Here is a 24525-nt window from a genome sequence, read left to right on the forward strand (position 1 = left end):
CACCCATCATCCAGGGTCCTGCTACTACAATTCATCCCTGAGGCTTCCTTGGACACCCCATTCATGTCCACCAAGACTGAGCATTTCCCATTCTGGAAGCTCTTCCCCATTTCTAGACCCTGGAACCCTCATCCACTTGGCAAGTTCCCTGACCCATTTCCAACGCACTGAGGCTGCCAATGTCTGGAAGCCTCCCCTTACTATCCCCCTATCCTGACCTTTCAACAGTGCACGGAGCCTGCAAAACCTACCATCCACCAATCTACGGAGCCTCAAGCTCCCTTTCCCCAGAACGTAAGTACCCCTCTATCTCAACCACCAGTTCCCAGAGCCATGAGCCCCAGATTGGAAGCTATGCTACCCATCCTCAGTGCTTAAAGTCTCATCTAGAACAGGGAAAGACAATGAATGCGGTCCAGTGTATCCTCTCCGAAGACAAGGTCAGGTCCGGGGTGGGAGGAGGAAGGGAAGCAGGGACCATTCAACCCCTCTCACCTAACAACACCAGGCCCCTGAAAGGTGGACAACAGAGGCTGCCCGGCCACCCAGAATGGACATCAGGACACAGTGCGTCCAGGGCCCAGAGTGAAACAGTCAGCCCCAGTGAACGCTGGGGATAAGCCACCTGAGGCGTGCACTGTGGATGGCTGGCTGTGGGGCCCTGGACTGAGACGTCTCTGAGCCCCTGTGGTCCCGGTTTCTTCCTCCACAGAGTGGCGGTCACAGGCTCTCTCTCACCGCACCCCATTCCTCCTTCCATTCCAATAGCACTGTGCCCAAGTGCTCCCCCATCCGGACCTCTGTCTCCAGGCCACCCTTCACTCTTAATAACTAAGAGGGGCCTCATTTCTCCCTTCTCATTGGCTGGCGACCCTTCCCACCCATGGGCCTGGAAAGCCTACTCAAGTTGAGGCCCCCACCGCCTCTCCACTCTCAAGGGCACCCGCCCTTCCCGGCTTTTGGAGTCCCCCAACCCTATCATGGTCAGGGCCCCAAACCCTCCCATGGACCCCAAGGCTCCAAAGGACGCCTCCCCGACGCCCCCCCCGTCCCCGCCCCTGCCTAGCCCAACAGACTCTTCCACTTCCCGAGTAGAAAAGTTTCACTGCAAATTTGCTGAGGTCCCGTCCTACTGTGAGCAAAGCTCCGTGGGAGGCTGCGGAATTCCCTGGTAAACGCGGGCTCCACTTCTGCACCCCCGTTTTTAGTTGTCAGAGTTCAGGCGGGGCCCTTAACTTCTCTGGGCCTCGACTTCCCCTCCTCTTCTCGCTCGTGGACTAACAACCCCTCCTGGGTGGGAGAAGGAGCCCAGCGCAGGCTTCGGGGCTCACCGAGGCAGCGCCTGAGGCAGAGCGAGGCCCAGAGCTCGCGCTGGCTCCCGCTGCCAGGCCTCCTCGCCGGCGGCCAGGTAGGTCAGCGCGCGGGTCGGGGCGCCAGGCACGGGACCGGCCGGCCCCAGCCGCATCCAGGCCCGGGCGGGCCGCCAGGTGAGCGCGCCCAGGCGCTCCAAACGCGTCGCTGGCGGCCTTGCGTCCAGCCGGCGGACTTCGGGTCATGGAGCCGCGCGCGAGGGGCGCCACGGACCCTAGGGGGAGCAGAGGAGGTACGGGGGTTGGGTGGGGAGGGACTGGGCGCGTCCCTGACACCCCATGCCCCGCCTGTCGGCGCCTCACCTTTTCCTTCCGACAGGTGGTAAACAAAGCAGCCCTGGCGCCCCAGTGGGGGCGGGTGCCCGGTGACCCGGGTTAGACTCCAGGTCCCCGACCCGCACCGCACCGCACCGCATCGCACCGCGGGGCTGCGCACCAGACCCGGGGGCTCTCAGAAGTCTCTGGGGAGATGTGCCAGAGGGGTCTGCCCGGGGTCACTGGGGACGCCTGGCCACTCAGGGTCCGTAGTGAATTGCGGGGGGTTAGGCGGGGGCCTCTGGGGATAAATGGAGCGGCAGTTGGGGCTACGTGGGCCATCAGGTTTGCCTAGGAGATCTGGAAGGGGCCTCGGGGGTGCCAGGGCCACAGCGGGGGCAGACCGTCTTCTGTCGGGACATCTGGGGGGAATCGGGGTCCCTCTCGCTCCTGTGCGGGAAGAGTTTGGAATCTGGGGTTACGAAGGGGCAGTTGGAGACCTCCAGAAATAGTCCCAGGGTGCTGGGACGTGTCCAGAAATATTTCGGTCAGCTAGCTCTCTCCAGGGATATCATGAGCGTATCGGGCGGGGGTCCGCGGGCATACCCGCGATGGCGGGGGGTCGCGGGAGTTGAGAGGGGCCTGCGGAACTATCGAGGGAGTGGTCGGGGGGTTCCGAAGGTCTTGAGGGGCATTCTAGGTCTTCGGACGTCGGGGAGCGTGGGGGCTCGCCGAGGCTCGGGGGGGGGGGTGCTGACCTCCCCCTGCGGTCTGGCTCCAGAGCTCTGGAGCTCCTGGCGCGCGCCACCTGGCGGCCAGAGCTGTGGCCGACGTGGCGGCGCTGGTACGCCCCAAGGCGAGAGAGTGCGTGGGGCGGGTAGGGTGGGGCCTCTCGGGGGGCGGGATGTGAGTGGGGCAGGATTCAGAACTGGCAGAACCGGGATTGCTGGTTACTTCTCTGGGTGGAGCCAAAGGGTGCCACTGGCGGCGGGGCGGGGCTCGGAGGACGCTTCGAGGGGGCGGAGCCTTGGCATTATCCGAGAACATTCCTCCGGGAGGTGACCCTGGAAAAGTGATTGCGGTACGTCAATGTCCCATTGGCTAGTTGTTGGTGCAGGGCCAGATGGTAATCTCTGTCAATGGGGACTTTGTTTGGCATTTTTTAGGAGGTGGGGCCTGGAGAGTTTGGGGGCGGGCAGTTCGCTGAGGGGCGGGCTTGGATAAAAAGTACATTCTATGCGGGTGGAGCCTATAAATGCCAGGGGGCGGGACTCGAAATGTCCGGAATGGGTTTAACTTTATAGGTCAGGGCCCCAATCTTGCATTGCACCCCGCTGCTCCAGGAAGGACCTAAGGGTGTAATATGAGGAGCAGGATCTTCGCCTTATTAGATGGATGTAGGAAGAAGATCTGGAGGTGTTTTCAAATAGCCGGGACCAGGAGTAGTTAGGAAGTTGGGGGGGATCTGGGTAGTTATTCATGTGAGTGACACTTGGAGAATTACTTGTTGGGGCACTGTCTAGGCAATTAAATTGTGGTCCGGGCTGAATGTGAGTCGGAAGAGCCGAGGCTAGAATGTAAATTTAGAGGGTTGTACCTAGGTTAGTAAAGTCACCAACAGCTTTCTTAGCCTCTTCCTTCCAGCAGTCTTTAGCATGCGATTCCTAAATGAACAGGACGATTACGTGTTACAAGAGGCACTTGTCTCAGGACCCTCTCGTCTCTCATACAGAATTCCTGGTGTGGCAAATACAGAAAAATGTGGAAAAACCTGTGGATACTTTTGGGTACTTGAACAGTCCCTGGTGCTGGAAACTTCCTTAATGAATCTTGGTAGCACAGGTTGAGGGAGAGGTGGTAGATAACGATGGAAGCTGCAGGAGAGTAATCAAGGACCAGGTTGAGAATCCAGCACAGGCCCTTAGTATTGCGTGTCTCTTCCTTTACTTAAGTCTTTGTTATGTTTTTTCAATAATGTTTTATAGTTTTTGCAGTACAGTTTTCATAGTTCTTTTTAAATAATCTATTCTGGGGGCGCCCGGGTGGCTCAGTGGGTTAATACTCTGCCTTCGGCTCAGGTCATGATTTCAGGGTCCTGGGATGGAACCCAGCATCCGGGCTCTTTGCTCAGCAGGGAGCCTGCCTCCCCCTCTCTCTCTGCCTGCAGTTCTGCCTACTTGTGATCTCTCACTCAGTCAAATAAATAAATACAATTTTTAAAAAATTTTTTTTAAAAATATGGGGTGCCTGGGTGGCTCAGTGGCTTAAAGCCTCTGCCTTCAGCTCGGGTTGTGGTCCCGGGGTCCTAGGATCTAGCCCCACATCAGGCTCTCCCCACATTGGGCTCTCTGCTCAGTGGGGAGCCTGCTTCCCTTCCTCTCTGCCTGCCTCTCTGCCTAATTGTGATCTGTCTGTCAAATAAATAAATAAAATATTTTTAAAAATAAAAAAATAAAAACCTATTCCTGGGTATCTTATTATTTTAAGACTACTGTAAATGGAATTATTTTCTTAATTTCATTCTTAATTTGTGTATATTGATTTTGTAACCTTGCCAAACTTGTTTACTAGTTCTAATATCCACTAAGGAGCAAAAAAAATCAACTAAATGTGAAGATTTAATTTTTTTAAAGATTTTATTTATTTATTTGACAGACAGAGATCAAACTAGGCAGAGAGGCAGGCAGAGAGAGGAGGAAGCAGGCTCCCCGCAGAGCAGAGAGCCCGATGTGGGGCTCGATCTGAGGACCCTGGGATCATGATCTGAGCCGAAGGCAGAGGCTTTAACCCACCGAGCCACCCAGGAGCCCCAAGGATTTAATTTTTTAAAGACTTTTTAGTTATTTATTTGACAGAGAGAGACACACACAGTGAGAGAGGGAACACAAACAGGGGGAGCCGGCGAGGGAGAAGCAGGCTTCCTGCTGGGCAGGGCACCAGATGCGGGGCTCAGTCCAGAACCCTGGGATCATGACCTGAACCAAAGGCAGATGCTTAAGGACTGAAACACCCAGGGGCCCCATAATTGGTTTTAGTAAGCAACTCATAAATTGGTGAGCATCTAACCTAACAAGGAGAGAGGAGGTCTGAGAGGAGGTATACAAAATGCAAGGTTTTTTTTTTAATTTATTGACCCAGGGGCCCTGGGTGGCTCAGTGGGTTAAAGCCTCTGCCTTCGGCTCAGGTCATGATCTCAGGGTCCTGGGATCGAGCCCCCCATGGGTCTCTCTGCTCAGCAGGGAGCCTGCTTCCTCCTCTCTCTCTGCTTGCCCCTCTGCCTACTTGTGATTTGTCTGTCAAATAAATAAATAAAATCTTTTAAAAAAAAGATTTATTGATCCATTTTAGGGAGAGAGAGAGAGAGAGAGAGAGAACATGTGAGCAGGGGGAGGGGCAGAGGGAGAAAGAAAGCCCCATATTCCATCGGGCATGGAGTCAGATGCAGGGCTCCATCTCAGGACCCTGAGATCATGACCTGAGCCAAACTGATAGTCCAGTGTTTAAGCGAATGAGCCATCCAGCCACCCCCAAAATGGAAGGTTTTCATATGAAGGAAGATGGGGCAAGAAATTGTTAGCAACAGTAAAGAAAGTACTGTTTCAGGGCGCCTGGGTGGCTCAGTGGGTTAAGCCGCTGCCTTCGGCTCGGGTCATGATCTCAGGGTCCTGGGATCGAGGCCCGCATCGGGCTCTCTGCTCGGCAGGGAGCCTGCCTCCTCCTCTCTCTGCCTGCCTCTCTGCCTGCTTGTGATCTCTCTCTGTCAAATAAATAAATAAAATCTTTAAAAAAAAAAAAAAAGAAAAGAAAGTACTGTTTCAGGCAAGGTCGCTTCCCCTTATGGGAAGAGGTAGGACAAGGGGTTTCTTACCATCCAGATTAGCTGATCTTGCTTTAGGGAATGAGAGGGCCCCATGTGAGAGGTGGCCTCTTTGGTGCAGACCAGAAAATTCCAGATTGATTGATTTAAAATTCCACTCCTGAAGAGGTTGAAATTGCAATTAATTCTTAGTTTGCTGTCCTGAGGGCAAGTGACTCCACCTTGGGCCAATGGCTTTCTTTTTAACACTCCCAAGAATTCCAAAGGAATTACACCAAAATTCTGATGTGCTTCCAATAATAAAACAAAGGAGTATTCACCAAACTAGTACTCACTAAGAGAAATGAGTACTGACCAAAAAAACCCAAAGTCTTTAGGGGCACCTGGGTGACTTAGTCATTGAGCTGCTTCTTTTGTCTGGGTCATGATCCCGGAGTCCTGGGATCAGAGCCCCACATCGGACTCCCGGCTGGCAGGAAGCCTGCTTCTCCCCCTCACTCCCCTGCTTGTGTTCCCTCTCAAGCTGTGTCTCTGTCAAATAAATAAATAAAAATCTTTTTAAAAAGAATAACAAAAAAACAACATAAACAATTAAAAAAGAAGTCTTTAAACAGATCCTGAATAAAGTCAGAAAGCTCAACCAAAGGGAGGGAGTTCAGAATCTTAAAGGAGACTCACCAATTTGGAAGTAAAGTGTAACTCATATAAGTGATTAGGGCAAGGGGTTCCATGTGGGTACCTCACTTGATTCCCTGGATTATCATTCTTTGGGGATCAACTCTTTTGGCTCCCACTTCTGACTCCAAGGAATGTCAACCTAAATAAAGAGGTAAACTGAGGCAAGCTCACAATGATGAGTTTATTTAGGAATAGCAGAGGAATTGGAATTTGGGACTCATCTGTAGCTTGCTACAGTTCGGGTGTCCAGTGTCAATCTCTGATATTCCCAAATTAACTAATCTTTTTGAGCTTGCCTCAGTTTGCCTTTTTATTTAGATTGACATTTATAAAAGCTGCTTTATAGTCTTTATCTGCTAGGTATCTTTAAGGATGCCCAGGGCTTCTAAGCCTGGAAATATGGCCACGAGATTAATTATTGTACTTCTTGTTTTCAAGACTGTCCTGTGACCCGCCATGTTATTCTACTTTCCAAACACTGTGATTATGTCCCACTTTAATTTAAGCATATTTACAGCTTTACATTTAAAGATTCTAGTATATGTGTTCCATCTAAGGAATGTGCTGTAATTCATTTACCCTGTCCCCTTCTGTTGTTCATTTAAGTGGTTTTCAATGTTTTGCTACAAGAAATAATACCATGATGAATCTCATATAAAGATCTTTTTTGGGGCACCTGGGTGGCTCGGTGGATTAAGCCTCTGCCTTCAGCTCAGGTGATGATTTCAGGGTCCTGGGATTGAGCCCCGCATTGGGCTCTCTGCTCAGCAGGGAGCCTGCTTCCCCCTCTCTCTCTACTTGCCTCTCTGCCTACTTGTGATCTCTCTCTGTGTGTCAAATAAATAAATAAAATCTTTAAAAAAATCTTTTTGGGGGGACACCTGGGTGGCTTAGTCGGTTAAGTGACTGCCTTTGGCTCAGGTCACGATCCTAGGAGCCCCTCTTGCTCAGCTGGGAGCCTGCTTCTCCCGCTGCCTGCCCTTCCCCCTTCTCGTGCTCTCTCTCTCTCTGACAAATAAATAAAAATCTTACCAAAAAAAGGAAAGAAAATACTAGAACTTCTATTTTTAAAATATTCTGGGGGGCACCTGGGTGGCTCAGTAGGTAAAGGGGCCAACTCTTGATTTCAGTTCAGGTCATGATCTGGGGGTCAGGGGATTGAGCCCCTTGTCAGGCTCCCCAACTAGTGAGGAGTCTTCTTGAGATTCTCTTTCTCCCTCGCCCTCTGCCCTCCCCCACCTATCTAAAATAAATAAGTAAATCTTTAAAAAAATCTTTTCATGGGGCACCTGTCTGGCTCAGTTAGAGGAGCATGCAGCTCGTGAACTCAGGGTGATGAGTTCAAGCCCCACATTGGGTGTAGAGATTTTTTTTTAAGATTTTATTTTTTATATATTTTTATTTTTTTTAAAGATTTTATTTGTTTATTTGACAGAGATCACAAGTAGGCAGAGAGGCAGGCAGAGAGAGGAGGAAGCAGGCTCCCTGCTGAGCAGAGAGCCCGATGCAGGGCTCGATCCCAGGACCCTGAGATCATGACCTGAGCCGAAGGCAGAGGCTTTAACCCACTGAGGCACCCAGGCGCCCCTATTTTTTATATATTTTTATAAGACTTTAGTTAGAGAGAGTGTGTGTACACAAGCTGGGGGAGGGGCTGTCGGGAGAGGGAGAGAAAGAATCCCAAGCCAGCTGTGCACTGGAGCGAAGAGCCCATCCACAGCTCGTTCTCACAACCCTGAGATCACAACCCAAGCCAAAATCAAGAGCCAAATGTTCAACCAACTGAAGCATTCAGGCACCCATATAGATTTTAGTTTTTAAAGTAATCTCTACCCCCAACGTGAGGCTTGAACTCACCACTCCGAGATTGAGAGTCCCATGCCCTTCCAACTGAGCCAGCAAGGCGTCCCAAGTATAGAGAGTTGTTAAATAAACTTAGAAAAATCTTTTCACACATCTTTAATGATTTCCTTGGGATGAACTTTTGGCAGATACCTCGTATTCTTTCTGGTGACTATTTAAATATCAATCTTCTAATTTACAAGCTCTTTTTTAAAGTATTTTTTAAAGACTATTTATTTATTTGACAGAGAGAAATCAGAAGTAGGCAAAGAGGCAGGCAGAGAGAAGGGAGGAAGCAGGCTTTCGTTGAGCAGAGAGCCCAGTGTGGGGCTCAGTCCCAAGACCCTGAGATCATGACCTGAGCCGAAGACAGAGCCTTAAACCACTGAGGCACCTACAAGCTCTTTTTTTAAAAAGATTTTATTTTTATTTATTTGACAGAGAGAGAGAGACAGTGAGAGAGGAACACAAACAGGGAGAGTGGGAGAGGGAGAAGCAGGCTTCCAGCTGAGCAAGGCACCCGATGCAGGGCTCAATCCCAGAACCCTGGGATCATGACCTGAACCGAAGGCAGACGCTTAAGGACTGAGCCACCCAGGCGTCCCTAATTTACAAGCTCTTAATGATGTATGCAGGTTGGGTCTAAGGACCCAGAGGGGTTCCTGCAGGACCAGCCAAGAGAGTCCTTGGTGTCACACAGGATAGAAATCAAATGTGAGCCAAGAGGATGTAAAAGCAGAGTTTATTGAAGATATAGAGAGAGTGCAGATACAGAGCGTCTGGGAGACTCAGAAGGGAAGGAGAGTGTCTTGTTTTTGCTTCGTCTGGGGCTTTTACTGAGGATTGTAGTCTGATGTAAGTGTCCCCTCAGACACATGGAAACTGGTCAGAACTATAAGGGTCCAGGTGTCCTCCATAAGTCACTTATAAGGAGTCTTGGCATCAAGATTCTAGCTCCCGTGGTCTAGAATATGCACATAATGGCCTCACCTAGTCATTTCTTAGAAGTGATCTATTGTGGGGCACCTGGGTGGGTCAGTCGTTGAGTAGCTGCCTTCACCTCAGGTCATGATCCCAGAGTCCTGGATCGAGCCCTGCATTGGGCTTCCTGCTCATCGGGAAGCTTGCTTCTCCCTCTCCCACTCCCCCTGCTTGTGTTCTTTCTCTCTCTGTCAAGTAAATAAATAAAATCTTAAAAAATAAATAATATTAAAAGAAGAAGTTATCTGTTGTGCCGGAAGGCTCCAAAGAAATCATTAACTCCTCAATCCTTACAAAGTGAGAACATAGGTTGTTTGTATTACAAGGAATGTGTAAGACAGGTGTGCTGATCCTAGCAATAGAAGCAAGAAAAGGGGTAAAACAGCAGTTCAGAAAACAGCCTTTCGGGCACCTGGGTGGCTCAGTGGGTTAAACCGCTGCCTTCAGCTCGGGTCATGATCTCAGGGTCCTGGGATCGAGCCCCGCATCGGGCTCTCTGCTCAGCAGGGAGTCTGCTTCCTCCTCTCTCTCTGCCTGCCTCTCTGCCTGCTTGTCATCTCTCTCTGTCAAATAAATAAATAAAATCTTTAAAAAAAAAAACGGCCTTTCATGGGGCCCTTTCATTTTCCATATCTCTTTATGGTCTGACACAAGAGGAATCTGTCCCATTAATCTTTCAGAGCCTTAGAACCTTGCTCTCACAGGGCGCCTGGGTGGCTCAGTGGGTTAAGCCGCTGCCTTCAGCTCAGGTCATGATCTCAGAGTCCTGCATCGGGCTCTCTGCTCAGCAGGGAGCCTGCTTCCCTCTCTCTCTCTCTGCCTGCCTCTCTGCCTTCTTGTGATTTCTCTCTGTCAAATAAATAAATAAAATCTTTAAAAAAAAAAAAGAACCTTGCTCTCACAACATATTTAATGTTGGTAATATAAGCAGAAGTAGTTAGGGATCCCTGGAAAAAGAAAGATAAGGCATAGCTTTTTTTGACATGAGAAAAGTCAAGTTAGGCCCCTGATCATCTTGTAATCTATGCCTGACCAGCACTACTTACCCAAAGCACATTTCTTTTCTTTTCTTTTTTTTTTAGATTTTATTTATTTACTTGACAGAGACAGCGAGAGAGAGGGAACACAAGCAGGGCAAGTGGGGGAAGGAGAAGCAGGCTTCCTTCTGGGCAGGGAGCCTGACGCAGAGCTCGATCCCAGGACCCTGGGATCATGACCTGAGCTGACCGCAGGCGCTCAACCAACTGAGCCACCCAGGTGCCCTCAGCTCATGTCTTGATCTCAGGGTTGTGAGTTCAGGCCCTACCGCTGGGCTCCATGCTGAGCATGGAGCCTACTTAAAAACAAATCATCATCAACAACCCCCCCAAAAAATATTACCTGTAAGATGAGAAATATGTGTTAATCTACTGTTTATGTTATCATTAAGCTTTCCAGTTAACAGTAGGTTGTTAGTAATTAAGTTTGGGGGAGTCGAAAGTTACTCAAATTTTCACCTGTGGGGGCAGGGGATTGACACCCCCAACCCCTGCATTGTTCAAGGGTCAACTGTGTGTGTGTGTGTGTGTGTGTAAAATATCTGTTTAAGTGTTATTGTTCCCCACTGGAATATTTAGAAAGGAGGATGTCTATTTTACTAATATCTGAATCCAGAGCTTGTGTATTAAATCTGGCATTGGTAGGCACAATTTAAATGTCTGTTATTGTACACAACTGGCATTCACAGATTTTTTTCTTAATGATGTATTTTATCTACATTTCCCCATACCAGGAGGGCACAGTAACATGCACACAGTAGATAATTAATAAATACTTGTTGATCTCCGAGGAAGGAATACCTGCAAGAATGAATCGACTTCTGCCCCATCTACCTCACCCAAGAACTACATTTCCCTTTACGCTTGGCGCGACGCGCTCCTATGAAGTAAAAAGAGCGACAATTACTTTCTAAGGCCCCTTTTTCAACTTCGCGGCTGGTACCGCAGTGTTCTGTGGGAAAGGTAGTTCTAGCGCTCGTCCTCCGGCCCTGGTCAAACTGAGCGCAAACTAAACTTTCCAGCAAGCAGCGCACTAGCCTGGGAAAGGGGGGCAAGATGGCGGATGCCGAAGAGGACGCTTTGCGGCCGTCGGGATCCTCCGCTGCCCCAATTTCATTCAGTTTCAGTCGCACATCTGCCCGGAGACGGCTGGCAGACGACGCGGGTGCGGCTCCAGAGGAGAAGGATTTCTTGAAGACCGTGGAAGGGAGGGAGCTGCAAAGGTGAAGCGTCGGGTCTTTTATCCCTTGGAGTTCGGTGCGGTGGGTGCAACCGGGAGGGTGGAATGTAAGTTGATTGTGTTGGTGGCGGTGGTCTGGAACGCCTGAAACACAGCTTGGGGAAGTTCCTGGAGTCGAGAAGCAGGCAGTGTGGAGCAGGAGAGGTGGGGGAATTGGGCCTAAGAGCCGTGGCGTTTGAGAAAAGAGGATGTATTCCTGAGAGGGGGTGTTTGAGGACTTGAGGACCCTGAAGTGTGTGCGTTCTGAGTGAAGGAAGAGAGTGAAGAACGAAAGGGCCCCTAGTGTCCCATCCGAAGTGGTGAAGCTTCTCTAGTATGGGGACGGGGTGGAATGGGCAGATTCAGGTTGGGAGAGGCCATCATCTGCTTAATTCAGAAAAGAGAGTCAGGGGCGCCTGCGTGGCTCAGTGGGTTAAGCCTCTGCCTTCAGCTCAGGTCATGATCTCAGGGTCCTGGGACTGAGCCCCGCGTCTGGCTCTCTGCTCACTGGGGAGCCTGCCTCTCTTCTACTTGTGATCTCTCTGTCAAATAAATAAGTAAAATCTTTTAAAAAATAAAAAAAAAAAAGGAAAGAGTCAGAGGGAGAGGCTTCCAGAAGAAAATCAGCCATCCAGGAGATTGACGTGGACCCTGGATCTGGGGAGAGGCTGGGCTGAAGACGGTGATTTGTGAGGCATCTTGAAGGTCATGGAAGTGAGTCTTGGGATGAGCAGAGGAGGGTCCAGGACTGAAGGCTGATTCCTCAAAGGCACTGACATTTAAGAGTTGTGGGTGAGGGAGAGAATCCCAGGAAAGCACCATTAGAGGCCTTACAGGAGAGCAGAGGGTGTGGTCCATCTGGGGTGGGAGGTGAGTTTGGCTCTTTTGTTTTCTCTGGAGGGAGGAGTGTGGCTCAGAACCCACTAACCATGCTACTCTCCCAACCTGACGACTCTGTGTCCACATCAGTGTGAAGCCCTCAGAAACCCCCAAGGAACTCGTCATCCCTTTGATCCAGAATGGCCGTCGCAGGCAGCCACCGACCCATGCTCCTGGGCCATCCACAAATACTGAGACCTTGGTGGATGGGATGCTGTCCCAGGCTGTGAAGGAGCTCATTGAGGGTGAGTGATCCGCTCTTCGCGTTATCCCAGTGAAGGAAGAGGGGGAGGAAAATGGAAGGATAGGGTGGGACCTCATTGCACCCTCCCATTCTTCCTTAGACTCCAAGAAGTCCCTGGAGGAGAGAGAGAATTCGGGTGTCGACCCCACGCTTGCTATCCCCATGATCCAGAAAGGATGCATCCCTAACGGGGAAAGGGCAGACAGCGAGCCCCGGGCTGAGACAGTGAGCTGGCCCCTAACTCCTCCTACCCCAGCCTCTCTTTGCCCCGTCTGCCAGGCTTGCCTCTCTGCACATAGCAGGGAAAGTCTGTGTGTGTACTAGAGGCCTGCTGCCTATCCCTTTCTTTTTCTGCCCTTTTTGGGAAGCATTAACAAATGAATCCAGATGCTGCGATGTGGAAGACACTTACATTCTGGGATTATCTAAGCAAGATGAGGAGCTAAGGGAACAGGAAATGCAAAGATCCTGAGGGTAGACTCAGCGTGGCATGTTTAACAACACCAAGGAGACCAGTGTAACTAGAGTGGAATGAATGAAGAAGAGGAGGAGACGAAGTCAGATGTGGCAGGGGCTAAACTAAGCATGGCCTTATGGACCATGGTGAGGACTTTGGCTTTTACCCTGAATGAAATGAGAGCCATGAGAGGCTTCTGAGCAGAGCGGGATCAGAACTTAAGATTTGACAGGATCTCTCTGGCTACTATGAGCAGAATAGAGTAGTAAGCAAAGGCAGAAGTAAGGAGACCAGTAGCACAGGCTGGAAAGGATGGCCTCTCAGACCAGAGTGGTAGGAGTGAGGCCTGGAAGGACAGGTCAGCTTTAGTGAGTGAGGGAGGTGCAGGGTGGGTATTTAGGGCAACAGCAACCTGAGCAGTGGCACAGTGGCAGTGGGTCAGTTGTGGTGTGGGTCCATCAGTGAAGCAACCTGCAGTGTGTCTAGAATGAGTATAAAGAATTGGGGGATAAAAAGGAGTCGACGGAGTGAGGATGGGATGTGTAGGTAATAGGGTACTTACCTGGGGTGCGTCTAAAGAAGCAACCAAGTCTGTCTGTCATACCCATGGACCCTCCTTTTCACCACTTTTTTCACAGTTTTTAGCAATGCTTCTTTGGGGCCTAGTTCTCCCACAGCCCTAGATCACCTCTTTCAACTGAACTGTTCTCATTGGCCTTCATCCGTCTTCTGGTTTCTTTCATCTTTTTTTTAAATTTTTGTTTTAAAGATTTTATTTATTTATTTGACAGAGATCACAAGTAGGCGGAGAGGCAGGCAGAGAGAGAGAGAGAGAGGAGGAAGCAGGCTCCCCGCCAAGCAGAGAGCCCAGTGTGGTGGGGCTAGATCCCTGGACCCGGGGATCATGACCCGAGCCGAAGGCAGAGGCTTTAACCCACTGAGCCACCCGGGCGCCCTGGTTTTTTTCATCTTAAAAAAAGACCTTCACTTCACTTTCCATCCTGTTCCCACTTTGGCCTCATTTCTCTCATTTCCTCTCCTTCCCCAGCCTGCAGCATCTCAGTGGATCACAGTTCCATCCACCCTTCCTCTCACTCAGCCTAAAAACCTTCGAGTCACTCTTGACCCTCTTCTTTGTTTCATACACCATATGCAGTCGTTGAGCAAAATCCTGTCATCTCCCTTTGCAGAATACATCCAGAATCTAACCACTTCTCACCAGCACCTACCTACCACTCTGGTCTGAGCCACCAGCATCTCTCATGTGGACTGTTGTAGTAACTTCTTCACGGACCCCCTTTTGGCGGCCCCCCTCCTACAGCTCCAGCCCAGACGTCCTGATCAATCCCTCACCACCCCTCTCTGCCTCCACATCTCTTTTTCAGTCAGGTTGACTTTCATGATGCTCTTCCCACATACCAGGCTTGCCCTGCCTCAGGGCCTTTGGTCTTACTGTTTTCTCTGCTTGGACTCCCTGGTAAAGAAGTACCTGGTAAAGAAGCTGGTAAACTCCTGGTAAAGAAGCACTGAGGATCACCCATTGGGTGTTAGTAAGCATGCTTCCAAGGGCGCACCATGGGCCCAGCCTGACCATCCTTTCTCTGCTGAACCTGTAGGTGCCGGAGGAAGCTGATTACGAGGCAGTCCCCGTAGAGGCCTATGGGCTGGCCATGTTACGAGGCATGGGCTGGAAACCTGGCGAGGGCATTGGCCGCACCTTCAATCAGTGAGTTCTAGGGTAGGGGCATGGGGCAGCAGACAGGGCAGTGAACAAGACCCCCTTGGGTTACTGCCCATCCAGAACCATCCAGGTACGAAGAGGGCATATTACTACCCTAAGTAGTTCGGTAAGCCTTTCCACTACTGTTTCAGTCTCCTGTTTGCCCTTTGAAACTGTAACAGGATCCCGTTTATGTATTGGTTACCTTCCTGAGTATCAGCTTCCTCATCTGCAACATGGGGATAGTGACAATACTGACTTCCCAGGTCTGTTGCAGAATTATGTGAAATTATCCACATAAAGTACTTACAGCAGGGCCTGGCCCCAGATAAACATAGACGAGATGTTTGCTGTTATCACACAGATTTAGGAGCCCTTCTTCTCAATTCTCAACTCTGAAGAATTCTGAAAATCACACATTTTTTTCATAAACCACTTAGCCAAAGATGACCTGAATTGATACAGAGCATATTATAGTTGATTTCTCCTGCTTGGTATGAATATTTGTATGACTTCCCCTGTAGAAATATTATTATGATATTTGAATTCAGGGCTCTGCCCCAGATCCCACTATAGATAATATGTAGTAGATGGTATACCCAGTGTTATTAGGTTGAACCAAATGAAATTGCTATCTCTATAGATCAAAAACAGCCCTAATGTGAGATCAGGAAGGATATTCTTGAACATGTTGACAGTTGGGATTTGGGTGGCGTTGGGCAGGGGGACACGGAAGACTTGTGTCTCTCCCTCACCTCCCGTGCCCCCAGGCCAACAAGCTCACACACTATGTTCCCTGCAGAGTGGTGAAGCCCCGTGTCAACTCACTGAGGCCGAAGGGGTTAGGGTTGGGCGCCAGCCTGAATGAGGTCCAGGCCCTGGTCTTCACTGGCACCCACCACCTACCAAAGCCAGATGAGAAGCAAGAGAAAGATAAGGAAGACCAGCCTCAAGGACTGGTGCCTGGAGGGGCTGTGGTGGTTCTCTCTGGCCCTCACCGAGGCCTCTATGGGAAGGTAAGGAACCAGGCTATGCCTAGAGCCCAAAACAGGCAGCAGAGAAGATTGATGGGAAGGGTCAGAGGGAGGAAGAATTGGGTTTAGGATGGAAAGGCTGGGTGGGGTCCTTGTCTCTGAGGCCTGCCTGGCTTGCTGCCTCGTTTGGTTAACTCAGAACCACCTGCTGGGCCTTTCTCGGCCTCGGTTTCCAACTGAAAGAGGGAATGACATATGCCACATGTTCCTGAGACTTAAATTCTTTAAAGTTTATCCTAAGCACACAGTCTGGTGGGGGAGACACGTAGACCAGGCCCAGTTCCAGACCTTGGGCCAGTCTGGTGGGGGAGACACAGGGGTCAGGCCTATTGGAGGTAAGACTAGACAGCTTGATCCTAAGAATGTGGTTTTAGGGGCACCTGGGTGGCTCAGAGGGTTAAGCCTCTGCCTTCGGCTCAGGTCATAGTCTCAGGGTCCTGGGATCTAGTGCTGCATCGGGCTCTCTGCTTGGCAGGGAGCCTGCTTCCCCCTCTCTGCCTGCCTCTCTGCCTACTTGTGATATCTCTCTCTCTCTCTCTCTCTAGCAAATAAATAAATAATCTTAAAAAAAATAAAAGGAATGCGGGTTTAGTCCTTTCAACTCCTGCCTAACTTCTTCCCACCAACACTTCAGGTAGAAGGCCTTGATCCTGACAATGTCCGGGCCATGGTTCGCCTGGCCGTGGGGAACCGCATGGTGACAGTTAGTGAGTACTGCCTGCGGCCTGTCTCCCAGCAGGAGTTTGAGAAGAACTCCTTGGATCTCAGTGAGTGAGCCTCTTACCTTGCTGGGAGAGTTGGAGAAGCATTCCAGGGGTGGTAGGGCCTGTCTCGGGCGGTAAGGCTTGGGCGTGGGGGGCAGGTGTGAGATCCGCAGAGGGGAAGGGCAGTGGTCTGCCTGGCAGGTGTGATTTCTGGTCAGAAGTCAGGAGGTGAGAATGAAGATAAGTGATTTGAAGAAAAAATGATGCTGGCGCTTTAGCCTCTTTCTGAGAAAGAAAAAACATGTTTGGAAACCTATGCCCGTCCTCAGGAGGTCTTTCTATTCAAGGTGATGAGCCCCTCTTCTAGGTCATGAGAGCAGCTGGGACTAGGCCATGACCAAGGAGGAAGGCATTCTAGGCATGGCAGCAGGATGGGAGCAGTTTGGCAGATGGGACACTGGTGCTGTCAGAGCTCTCGGATTTCCTTAGCCCACACTAGGGAATGGTGCCTCAGATCAGCACATGCTGGAGTGGCTGAGGAAGGTGTCCTGAAGGAAGCCCAGCAGTTGAGGGGAAGGGAAGAGTCTTCTAATGGCACTGACAAAGTTGTGATGGTGGGAGGGGACACTGAGGCAGCTGGGAGGTGGCCGGAGGCCAAGGTGTAGCCTCCCTGGTAAGAGAATGACGCACTGGGGTTCCTTTCTGGTTCTCCTCCACATACCCTTGTACAGGCCAGATGAACAAAATTTCCCCAGGACAACAGAATGGAACAGCGTCGTCATCATGGAAGGCCCTTCAGGATCAGGAGCTCCCCGGCCGGCGGGAAGACTCAGAGAGGAAGCGGAAACACTTTCCCAACCGGTGGGACCCTGGGCATCTGGGGTGGGGGGAGAAGGCAAGGCTATGGAAAGGTCCTAGCAGCCAGAGAAGGCTTCCAGGGCCAGGCAGGCACATAGAAGAAACTAGGGACGGCACTACGGCTGGGTGTCACAGCCGCAAAGGTGGGGTGACCAGAACATGCCTATGATCAGTTAAGCCTCGCGTTGGCCCCTTTTCGCACAGAGAGGGGGAGCCTGTAGCCAAGACTGAGAAGGTCGGTTCCCGGAGCCAGCACTGGTTGCACAGGGACCTGCGTGTGCGCTTTGTGGACAAGCAGTACAAGGGTGGCCAGTATTACAACACCAAGGTGGGAACCCTGCAACCTGGTGCCCCCTCCACCCCCAGGGACTAGGCCTCGTGAGTCTGACATTATCACACCCCCGACCCTCTCCCCAGATGACGATTGAAGATGTCCTCAGCCCAGATACCTGTGTGTGTCGAACAGAGGAAGGCCGGATCCTGGAAGGTGAATGCGAGGGTGACCACTGGGTTGTTATCCTCCTGGAGGCCAAACGGGAAGCCTGTCTTCGACCCAGAGGCTGGCGTGGGCAAAGGCTGGGGGTTGGGCAGAACTCAGGTATTTTGCAAGGCCCAGAATCTTTTGATGGAGCACAAGGCGCTTCTGAGATGGTGATTATCTGAGCCTCTCTCCCCCCACGGGCAAACACTGGCATGGAAATGAGCTGTTTTCTCCCTCTGGGGACTGGGCCTTGTGCGGATTGTATGGAACACCCTGAGCAGAGCAGGCAGCTGACATGCCCACAGTAAATGGGATCTGTTGTCACCCATCATCTTCATGCATAAGTGCTCCCTTTATTGAGTTATTTCTAGGACCTGCTCCTTAGGTGTCCTCACCTGTGAAATGGGGTGGTGGGACCCCACTTGTCAACAGGGTGCAGGGTGTCTCTGGGGAATACAGGTCCTTCTGACAGGGCCCTGGCTGGGCTGGCCCTGGCTGAGGGCCTCACTCAGTCCCCTTTCCTCATCTGCAGGCGTGAAGGAAGTCATGCTGGAGACCCTCATCCCCAAGGTCGAGGGCAAGCGGGTGATGGTGGTGCTGGGGCCACAGGCTGGAAGGGTGAGTCCCAGACCTGGGTATGGGGGAGGTGGGGGCATGCCAGGGCCGTCTCGGTGTCTGGGTTGGCCTTGCTGACTCTACCCGCCACTGCTCCAGGTGGGCCGTCTGCTGGGCTGGGACAGAGAACGGAACCAGGCCCTGGTGCAGCTGCGGAGAGAGAATCAGCTGGTGGAGCTTCACTATGACGCTGTCTGCCAGTACGAGGGCCCCAATGACTCAGACGAAGACTGACCTGCAGCCCCACCCCCGGGCTGCTGCCATCACTGTACAGTATGCAAAGCCTGTCTTCGCAGAGGTGGGGAGGTCGTCATTCTGCCATCTGCTTGCACTGAAGCTCCAGGACAAGGACAGGGACAGGGCATGAGAAAGATGGACCAGAAGGGAGGCTCAAAACTGGCCGAGACTTTTCCAGAAGTTAGCATGTAATAAAAATCATTTCCCAAACTTAGCAGAATGATGAGATCGTAAATGTGTGCTAAGCTGAGTGGAAGCGGGAGCTGGGCTGACTGTGGTGGGAGCCATGCAGGGCTTCAGCCCCACCACCCTGTGGGGCTGACAGACAAGCCAAAGGATCTGCCTGCTCACGAGCTCATTCTCAGAACACCGAAGCTATGAAGTATGTCCCTTGAGCAGATACTAAGAAGTCTGGAATGCCGTGTCTTTGCACAGCTTTCCAAGCGAGAATCCCAGCGGTGGCTCTGCTTTTACTCTTGGTCCAGATCAGATGTCCAGAGGCTATCTTGAGCCGGTGACGAGAGAGTCCAGAGGAAAGGGAGGCTTCTACCCACAAATAGGATGTGTTTGCTCTACCTCCGAGAGCAGTCAGTTAACTTTGGGGCCCCCATTTTAGTCCCCAAACTTTGGCTTGATGGTAAAAAATGTTGTGTGTCCTGGGTAAAACTTCTCTGATTCCTCCAGGTAACTGGACTCTGAGAAAAGTTATTATTAGACAGTCCTTCAACTTTTTCCTGTTTAACAGGCTGAGATAGAAAAGCAGCAAGGGAAGCAAGAACTTTAGGTACAGTTGCTTCTAAATCACCCCCGATCACTAAGTTGTTGATGTCATAAATGGCGTTGGAGTTAGATCTTCGTCACTGGTATAAACTCACGACAGGTCAGAACATGGCACAGCACTGGAGAATTTTTTTCTAAATAATTGAATTATCACATTAAAGTTCTTACAACTCTTTTTTTCTGATTAAATCTTTTTTAAAAAATTTTTTAATTGTTGAAGTATAATTGATGTCCAATGTGATCTCCGTTTCAGGTGTCCAGTGTAGTGGTTTGACAGTTCTACACATGACGCCGTGCCCAGCACGCAGAGCGTCCTCACCAGACATTATAACATTACCGACTCTTTTCTATGGTATACCTTTCATCTCCCTGACTTATTTATTTATTTGTTTATTTGTTTACTTATTTATTTATTTTTGGTAACTGGGAGTTTGTACCTCTTAACCCCCTTCACATATTTTGCCCATCTGCCCTCCTCCTGGAGCATCCCCCAGAGCATGACAATAAAAGCTAAGCTGCTGTCCCTGCCAAGCAGAGGCGGACTGCAGCTTCGAGCCAGAATCGAGCAAGTACAAAAAAGCAGTGAGTTGGCCACATCAGCGGCCATATGCCAAGTAAGGAAATGGATAACCAGAAAATCTTCCAGTCTCATACCCCCGCAGCGTGAAGTACACTAGCAAAGATGAACTTTACGGACTGACTGATTTGTCATCCCTAATTAATTCCAGAACTCATCTATTTTCAAGATTGGGAGCAGAGGAAACCCCTAACCCCCAACTGCTCCAGTTCCTGAGTCATAATGGTGATTGTCTACACTGCCTCCGGAATTCCTGGCTGAGTTATATTTTTCATGTTGTGGGGAAGGGTCATGCCTTCTCAAGGTTCCCAATCTGACATGTCCAGTAGTCCTGTTGTACGTTCTATGCTCTGTCATGAAGGCCGCCTCTCTCCTCCAAATCAAAATAAATTCATCTTGGTAATACCCTTGAGAAGAGCTGAAAGACTCTTTCAGCTGAACAGGCTCAGGAGAAAACAGCAAGACTCTTTCTGTGTTTTCTCCCGAGCCTGTCTTCAAAAGACTTTGCAGGAAAGGCAGATGCTTTCTCACCTACATCTTGTTCATCCCCCATGACGTTGAAGAGGCCAGTCTGAACAAATTTTACGGTCATGGTCCCTGGCTTGTGCGTGGCCTGGGGAGAATTCACAGACTCACAGCTGTTGTTGCAGCAACTGTGGCCAAAGGGGCGACCTTGGCAGCCAAATAGCACCAGGCAGAGAGCCAAGAGAACCGCGCAGCCTTATTGTCTCTCTTTGTGCCCAATGGACAAGGGACAGATCGGGAAAGCTTCCTGATCCTGTGCACAGTTCTTGAGATACGAGGAGCCTATCTTGGAACTGAGGTATCAGGAGGGATCCACTCAAAAGAAGCACACAAAACCACGATGGTCTGTTGAGGGGCCAGATGCTCTGCTAGGGCTGCGTGTTCTGGACATGGGGGTGTATTTAAGAACTTCAGGCCCTGCATTTGAAGGCAGGCTCGAGAGAAAAGTCAACTCCACGAAACTAAAATCTGATGAAAGATCTGTTTTAAGTGTCATGGCACATGGAGGAGAGGAAGGGACTGTCTGAAACTGCCAGCTTATGCCACACTGCAGGGCAGAGATGGACCAGCGCAGACAGGACCAGTGGCAGCAGACGCAAGAAGCAGCCTCTTTGCCTTTCAGAGAGGAGCGAATTATTGGGGCAATTAGGACTGTTGCCCAGGGCTGAGCTTGGTGGCAGAGAACAGGCAGTTAGACCCTCTTCTGACATTCTTTCCTCAGCCAGGGGCTCCTCCCCGCCACTCCCCACGTTGCGCCCTCTTAAGCTCCATGTTTTAGTACCATGCGGGAGGGTGAAGGATCCAACAACTTGGAAAGTTGCATGAGGGGCAATCAGTCCTCACCTAGTGCCCCTATTTCCCCAATCCATTCAACAGGTGTCTCTTAAGCTTTCGCTGTGTTCCAGGTACCATTCTGCATGCTTGGGATACAGTAGAGCATAAATCATTCAACAGACGAGTCCCTACCATATGCCAGACATGATTCTAAGTACTGGGGATAAAGCCATTAACGAAACACAAAGATAATTGCCCCTGTGGGCCTGATATTCCAGTGGGGCAGAGAGACAAGCAGTAAATATAAGAAGTAACTTATTTAGGGGCGCCTGGGTGGCTCAGTGGGTTAAGCCGCTGCCTTCGGCTCAGGTCATGGTCTCAGGGTCCTGGGATCGAGTCCCGCATCGGGCTCTCTGCTCAGCAGGGAGCCTGCTTCCCTCTCTCTCTCTCTGCCTGCCTCTCCGACTACTTGTGATTTCTCTCTGTCAAATAAATAAATAAATAAATCTTAAAAAAAAAAAAAGGTAACTTATTTAGTCAGCTAGAAGTAGAGAAGAGCCATGGCGGAGAAAGGAAGACCAGCAGCGTCAACCAGATTTGGAGTGGGCGGATGGCACTATTTTTTTTTTTAAGATTTTATTTATTTGAGAGGGAGCGTGCAAACGGGGAGGGGTAAAGGTAAGGGAGACGCAGGCTCCCCACTGAGCAGGCTCAATCCCAGGACCCTGAGTTCACCACCCGAGCTGAAGGCAGAGTCTTTTTAAAAAAAAAAATTATTTATTTATTTGACAGAGAGAGAGATCACAACTAGACAGAGAGGCAGGCAGAGAGAGAGGGAGAAGCAGGCTTCCCGCTGAGCAGAGAGCCCGATGTGGGGCTCGATCCCAGGATCCCGAGATCATGACCCGAGCTGAAGGCAGAGGCTTAATACACTGAGCCACCCAGGCGGCCTGAAGGCAGAGTCTTAACTGACTGAGTCACCCAGGTCCCCCGAGCCTATTCCCTTTTAAAAAGTGCTTGAAGGGCGCCTGGGTGGCTCAGTGGGTTAAGCCTCTGCCTTTGGCTCAGGTCATGATCTCAGGGTCCTGGGATCAAGTCCTGCTTTGGGCTCTCTGCTTAGCAGGGAGCCTTTCTCTCTCTCTCTCTCTCTCTCTCTCTCTCTCTGCCTGCCTCTCTGCCTACTTGTGATCTCTGTCAAATCAATAAATAAAATCTTTAAAAAATAAAAATAAAAAAATGAAAAGTGCTTGAAGAATATGTCTTCATAGTGTCTTTACCATATCCTATGTATAGATTGTTTTCAGAAAGCACTAATACAAAGATTCAGAATATCAACAGAAAAGAATAAAATAACTTCTCATATTTGGGACCTAAGAGATGACTTTTTATGCCCTCTATCAGAAACGTCGCAAAGAGACGTGCACAGGAGATGGTGGTGGCCCAGGAAGGCAGAGGAGGGGTTGTATTATTTCTAAAATAACAGGTATACACCCAATGAAAACATCACCACAATCATGATGGTGAACATATCGTCACCGCCAAGTTTCCTCTGCCCCTTTATAATCTCTTCTTCCCGTCCCAGCCCCAACCCCACGCACCCAATGATTCACTTTTCTGTCACTATAGTTTAGTTTGCATTTTCTAGAGTTTTCTATAAGTGAATCATTGAGTATGTACTCTCCTCTGTCTGACAGACTTAGAAAATTGTTGGAGATTCATCCATGTAGTTCCATACATCAACAGGTCATTCCCTATTCCATTCCAAAGGGGTTTTTTTGTAAGATAAAATCCACATATAGAATCCACCGCTTTCAAGTATACAGTTCAGTGGTTTTAGTATATTCACAAGGTTGTGCAACCATCACCACTATCTCATTCCAGAACGTTTCATCACCCCATACCAGAGGGGGTTGGGGAGAGGGTGACTGGGTGATGGACACTGGGGAGGGTTATGTGTTGTAATGAGCACTGGGTATTATATAAGACTGATGAATCACAGAACTGTGCCCCTGAAACAAATGCTATGTTATATGTTAAAAAAAATATATTGGGCTCTCTGCTCGGCAGGGAGCCTTTTTCCTCCTCTCTCTCTCTCTCTGCCTGCCTTTCTACCTACTTGTGATCTCTGTCTGTCAAATAAATAAATAAAATCTTTAAAAATAAATAAATAAATAAATAAAAAGAAACGCCGTAGTAATTAGTACACACTCTCCATTTTCCCCTTCCCCCAGCCCCTGGAAACTACTAATCTATTTTCTGTCTCTATAGATTTGCCTAGTCTGGATATTTTATATAAATGAACCATACAATATGTGACCTTTTGTGTGTGGCTTCCTTCGTTCAACATAATGTTTTCAAGGTTGACACACTACAGCAGGTATCCGAACTACGTTCCTTTTTACGGTGTAATATTTCATTGTATTGATATACCACATTTTGTTTATTTACTTATCTGTTGTTGGACATTAGCATACAAGTCTATGAATGGACATATGTTTCTTTTATCCTGATAGACTTCTAGGGACAGAATAACTGGATCACATAATAAGTATATGTTTAATATTTTAAAACACTGTTGGGGTGCCTGGGTTGCTCAGTGGGTTAAGCCTCTGCCTTCAGCTCAGGTCATAATCTCAGGGTCCTGGGATCAAGCCCCACGTCGGGCTCTCTGCCCAGTGGGGAGCCTGTTTCACTCTCTCTCTCTGCCTGCCTCTCTGCCTACTTGTGATCTCTCTCTCTCTCTCTGTCGAATAGATAAATAAAATCCAAAAAAATTAACCCTGTCAAACTGTCTCCCAAAGTGGTTGTACCATTTTACATTCCTACCAGTAGTGTACATGACTTCTATTTCCTCACCAGTTTTTGGTATGGTCAGTCAAACAGATTTTATCCATTCCAATATTTGTTTCTGATATTCTTTGTGGTTTTAATTTTCATATGCCTAGCAACAAATGATACTGAGCATCTTTTCATGTGTTTAATTGCCACCTGTGTATCTTCTTTGATGAAGTATCTGGTAAAACTCTTTGCCTCTCTTTTAAAAATGAACTCTTGGTCTTCTTATTGAGTTTTTAGAGCTCTTTATATATTTTGGATAGAGATACTTTATCATATAGATGCAAATATTTTCTCCCAGTGCATGGTTTGTCTTTTCGTTCTCTCAGTAATATCTTTTGAAAAGCAGGAATGTTGGGGTGCCTGGGTGGCTCAGTCGGTTAAGTGCCTGCCTCTGGCTCAGGTCATGATCCCAGAGTCCTGGGATCAAGTTCTGCATTAGGCTCCTTGCTCAGCAGGGAGCATGCTTCTCCCTCTGCCTGCTACTCTCCCTCCTTGTGCTCTCCCTCTGACAAGTAAATTTTAAAAATCTTTTAAAAAACATATATAACAACAAAAAGATATGTGTAAGAATGTTCACAGAATCAGCAGAAATGCTGGGGTGCC

General features: G+C 49.5%; 1 protein-coding gene across 4 annotated transcripts; it reads left to right on the forward strand.

Annotated features, from left to right (window-relative positions):
- Positions 1 to 1500: 1500 nt before the first annotated feature.
- On the forward strand, positions 1501 to 18642 carry GPKOW (G-patch domain and KOW motifs). 4 transcript variants are annotated; one of them, XM_044234541.1, is made up of 12 exons: positions 1501 to 1603; positions 10715 to 11203; positions 12169 to 12323; positions 12423 to 12547; positions 14396 to 14505; positions 15302 to 15515; positions 16168 to 16300; positions 16969 to 17098; positions 17300 to 17423; positions 17513 to 17582; positions 18109 to 18194; positions 18291 to 18642. In XM_044234541.1, exons 2-12 carry the CDS (start codon positions 11037 to 11039, stop codon positions 18423 to 18425), a joined length of 1449 nt encoding a protein of 482 aa, XP_044090476.1. In that variant the 5' UTR covers positions 1501 to 1603; positions 10715 to 11036; the 3' UTR covers positions 18426 to 18642. The 4 variants fall into 4 exon arrangements, with proteins under 4 accessions (XP_044090476.1, XP_044090478.1, XP_044090475.1 ...); XM_044234543.1 differs by lacking the exon at positions 1501 to 1603 and adding an exon at positions 2615 to 2706 and having other exon boundaries at positions 16993 to 17098; XM_044234540.1 differs by lacking the exon at positions 1501 to 1603 and adding an exon at positions 2616 to 2706.
- The last annotated feature ends 5883 nt before the right edge of the window (positions 18643 to 24525 follow it).

This window comes from Neovison vison, chromosome X (assembly GCF_020171115.1).
Source record: "Neovison vison isolate M4711 chromosome X, ASM_NN_V1, whole genome shotgun sequence".
Classification (NCBI taxonomy): domain Eukaryota; kingdom Metazoa; phylum Chordata; class Mammalia; order Carnivora; family Mustelidae; genus Neogale; species Neogale vison.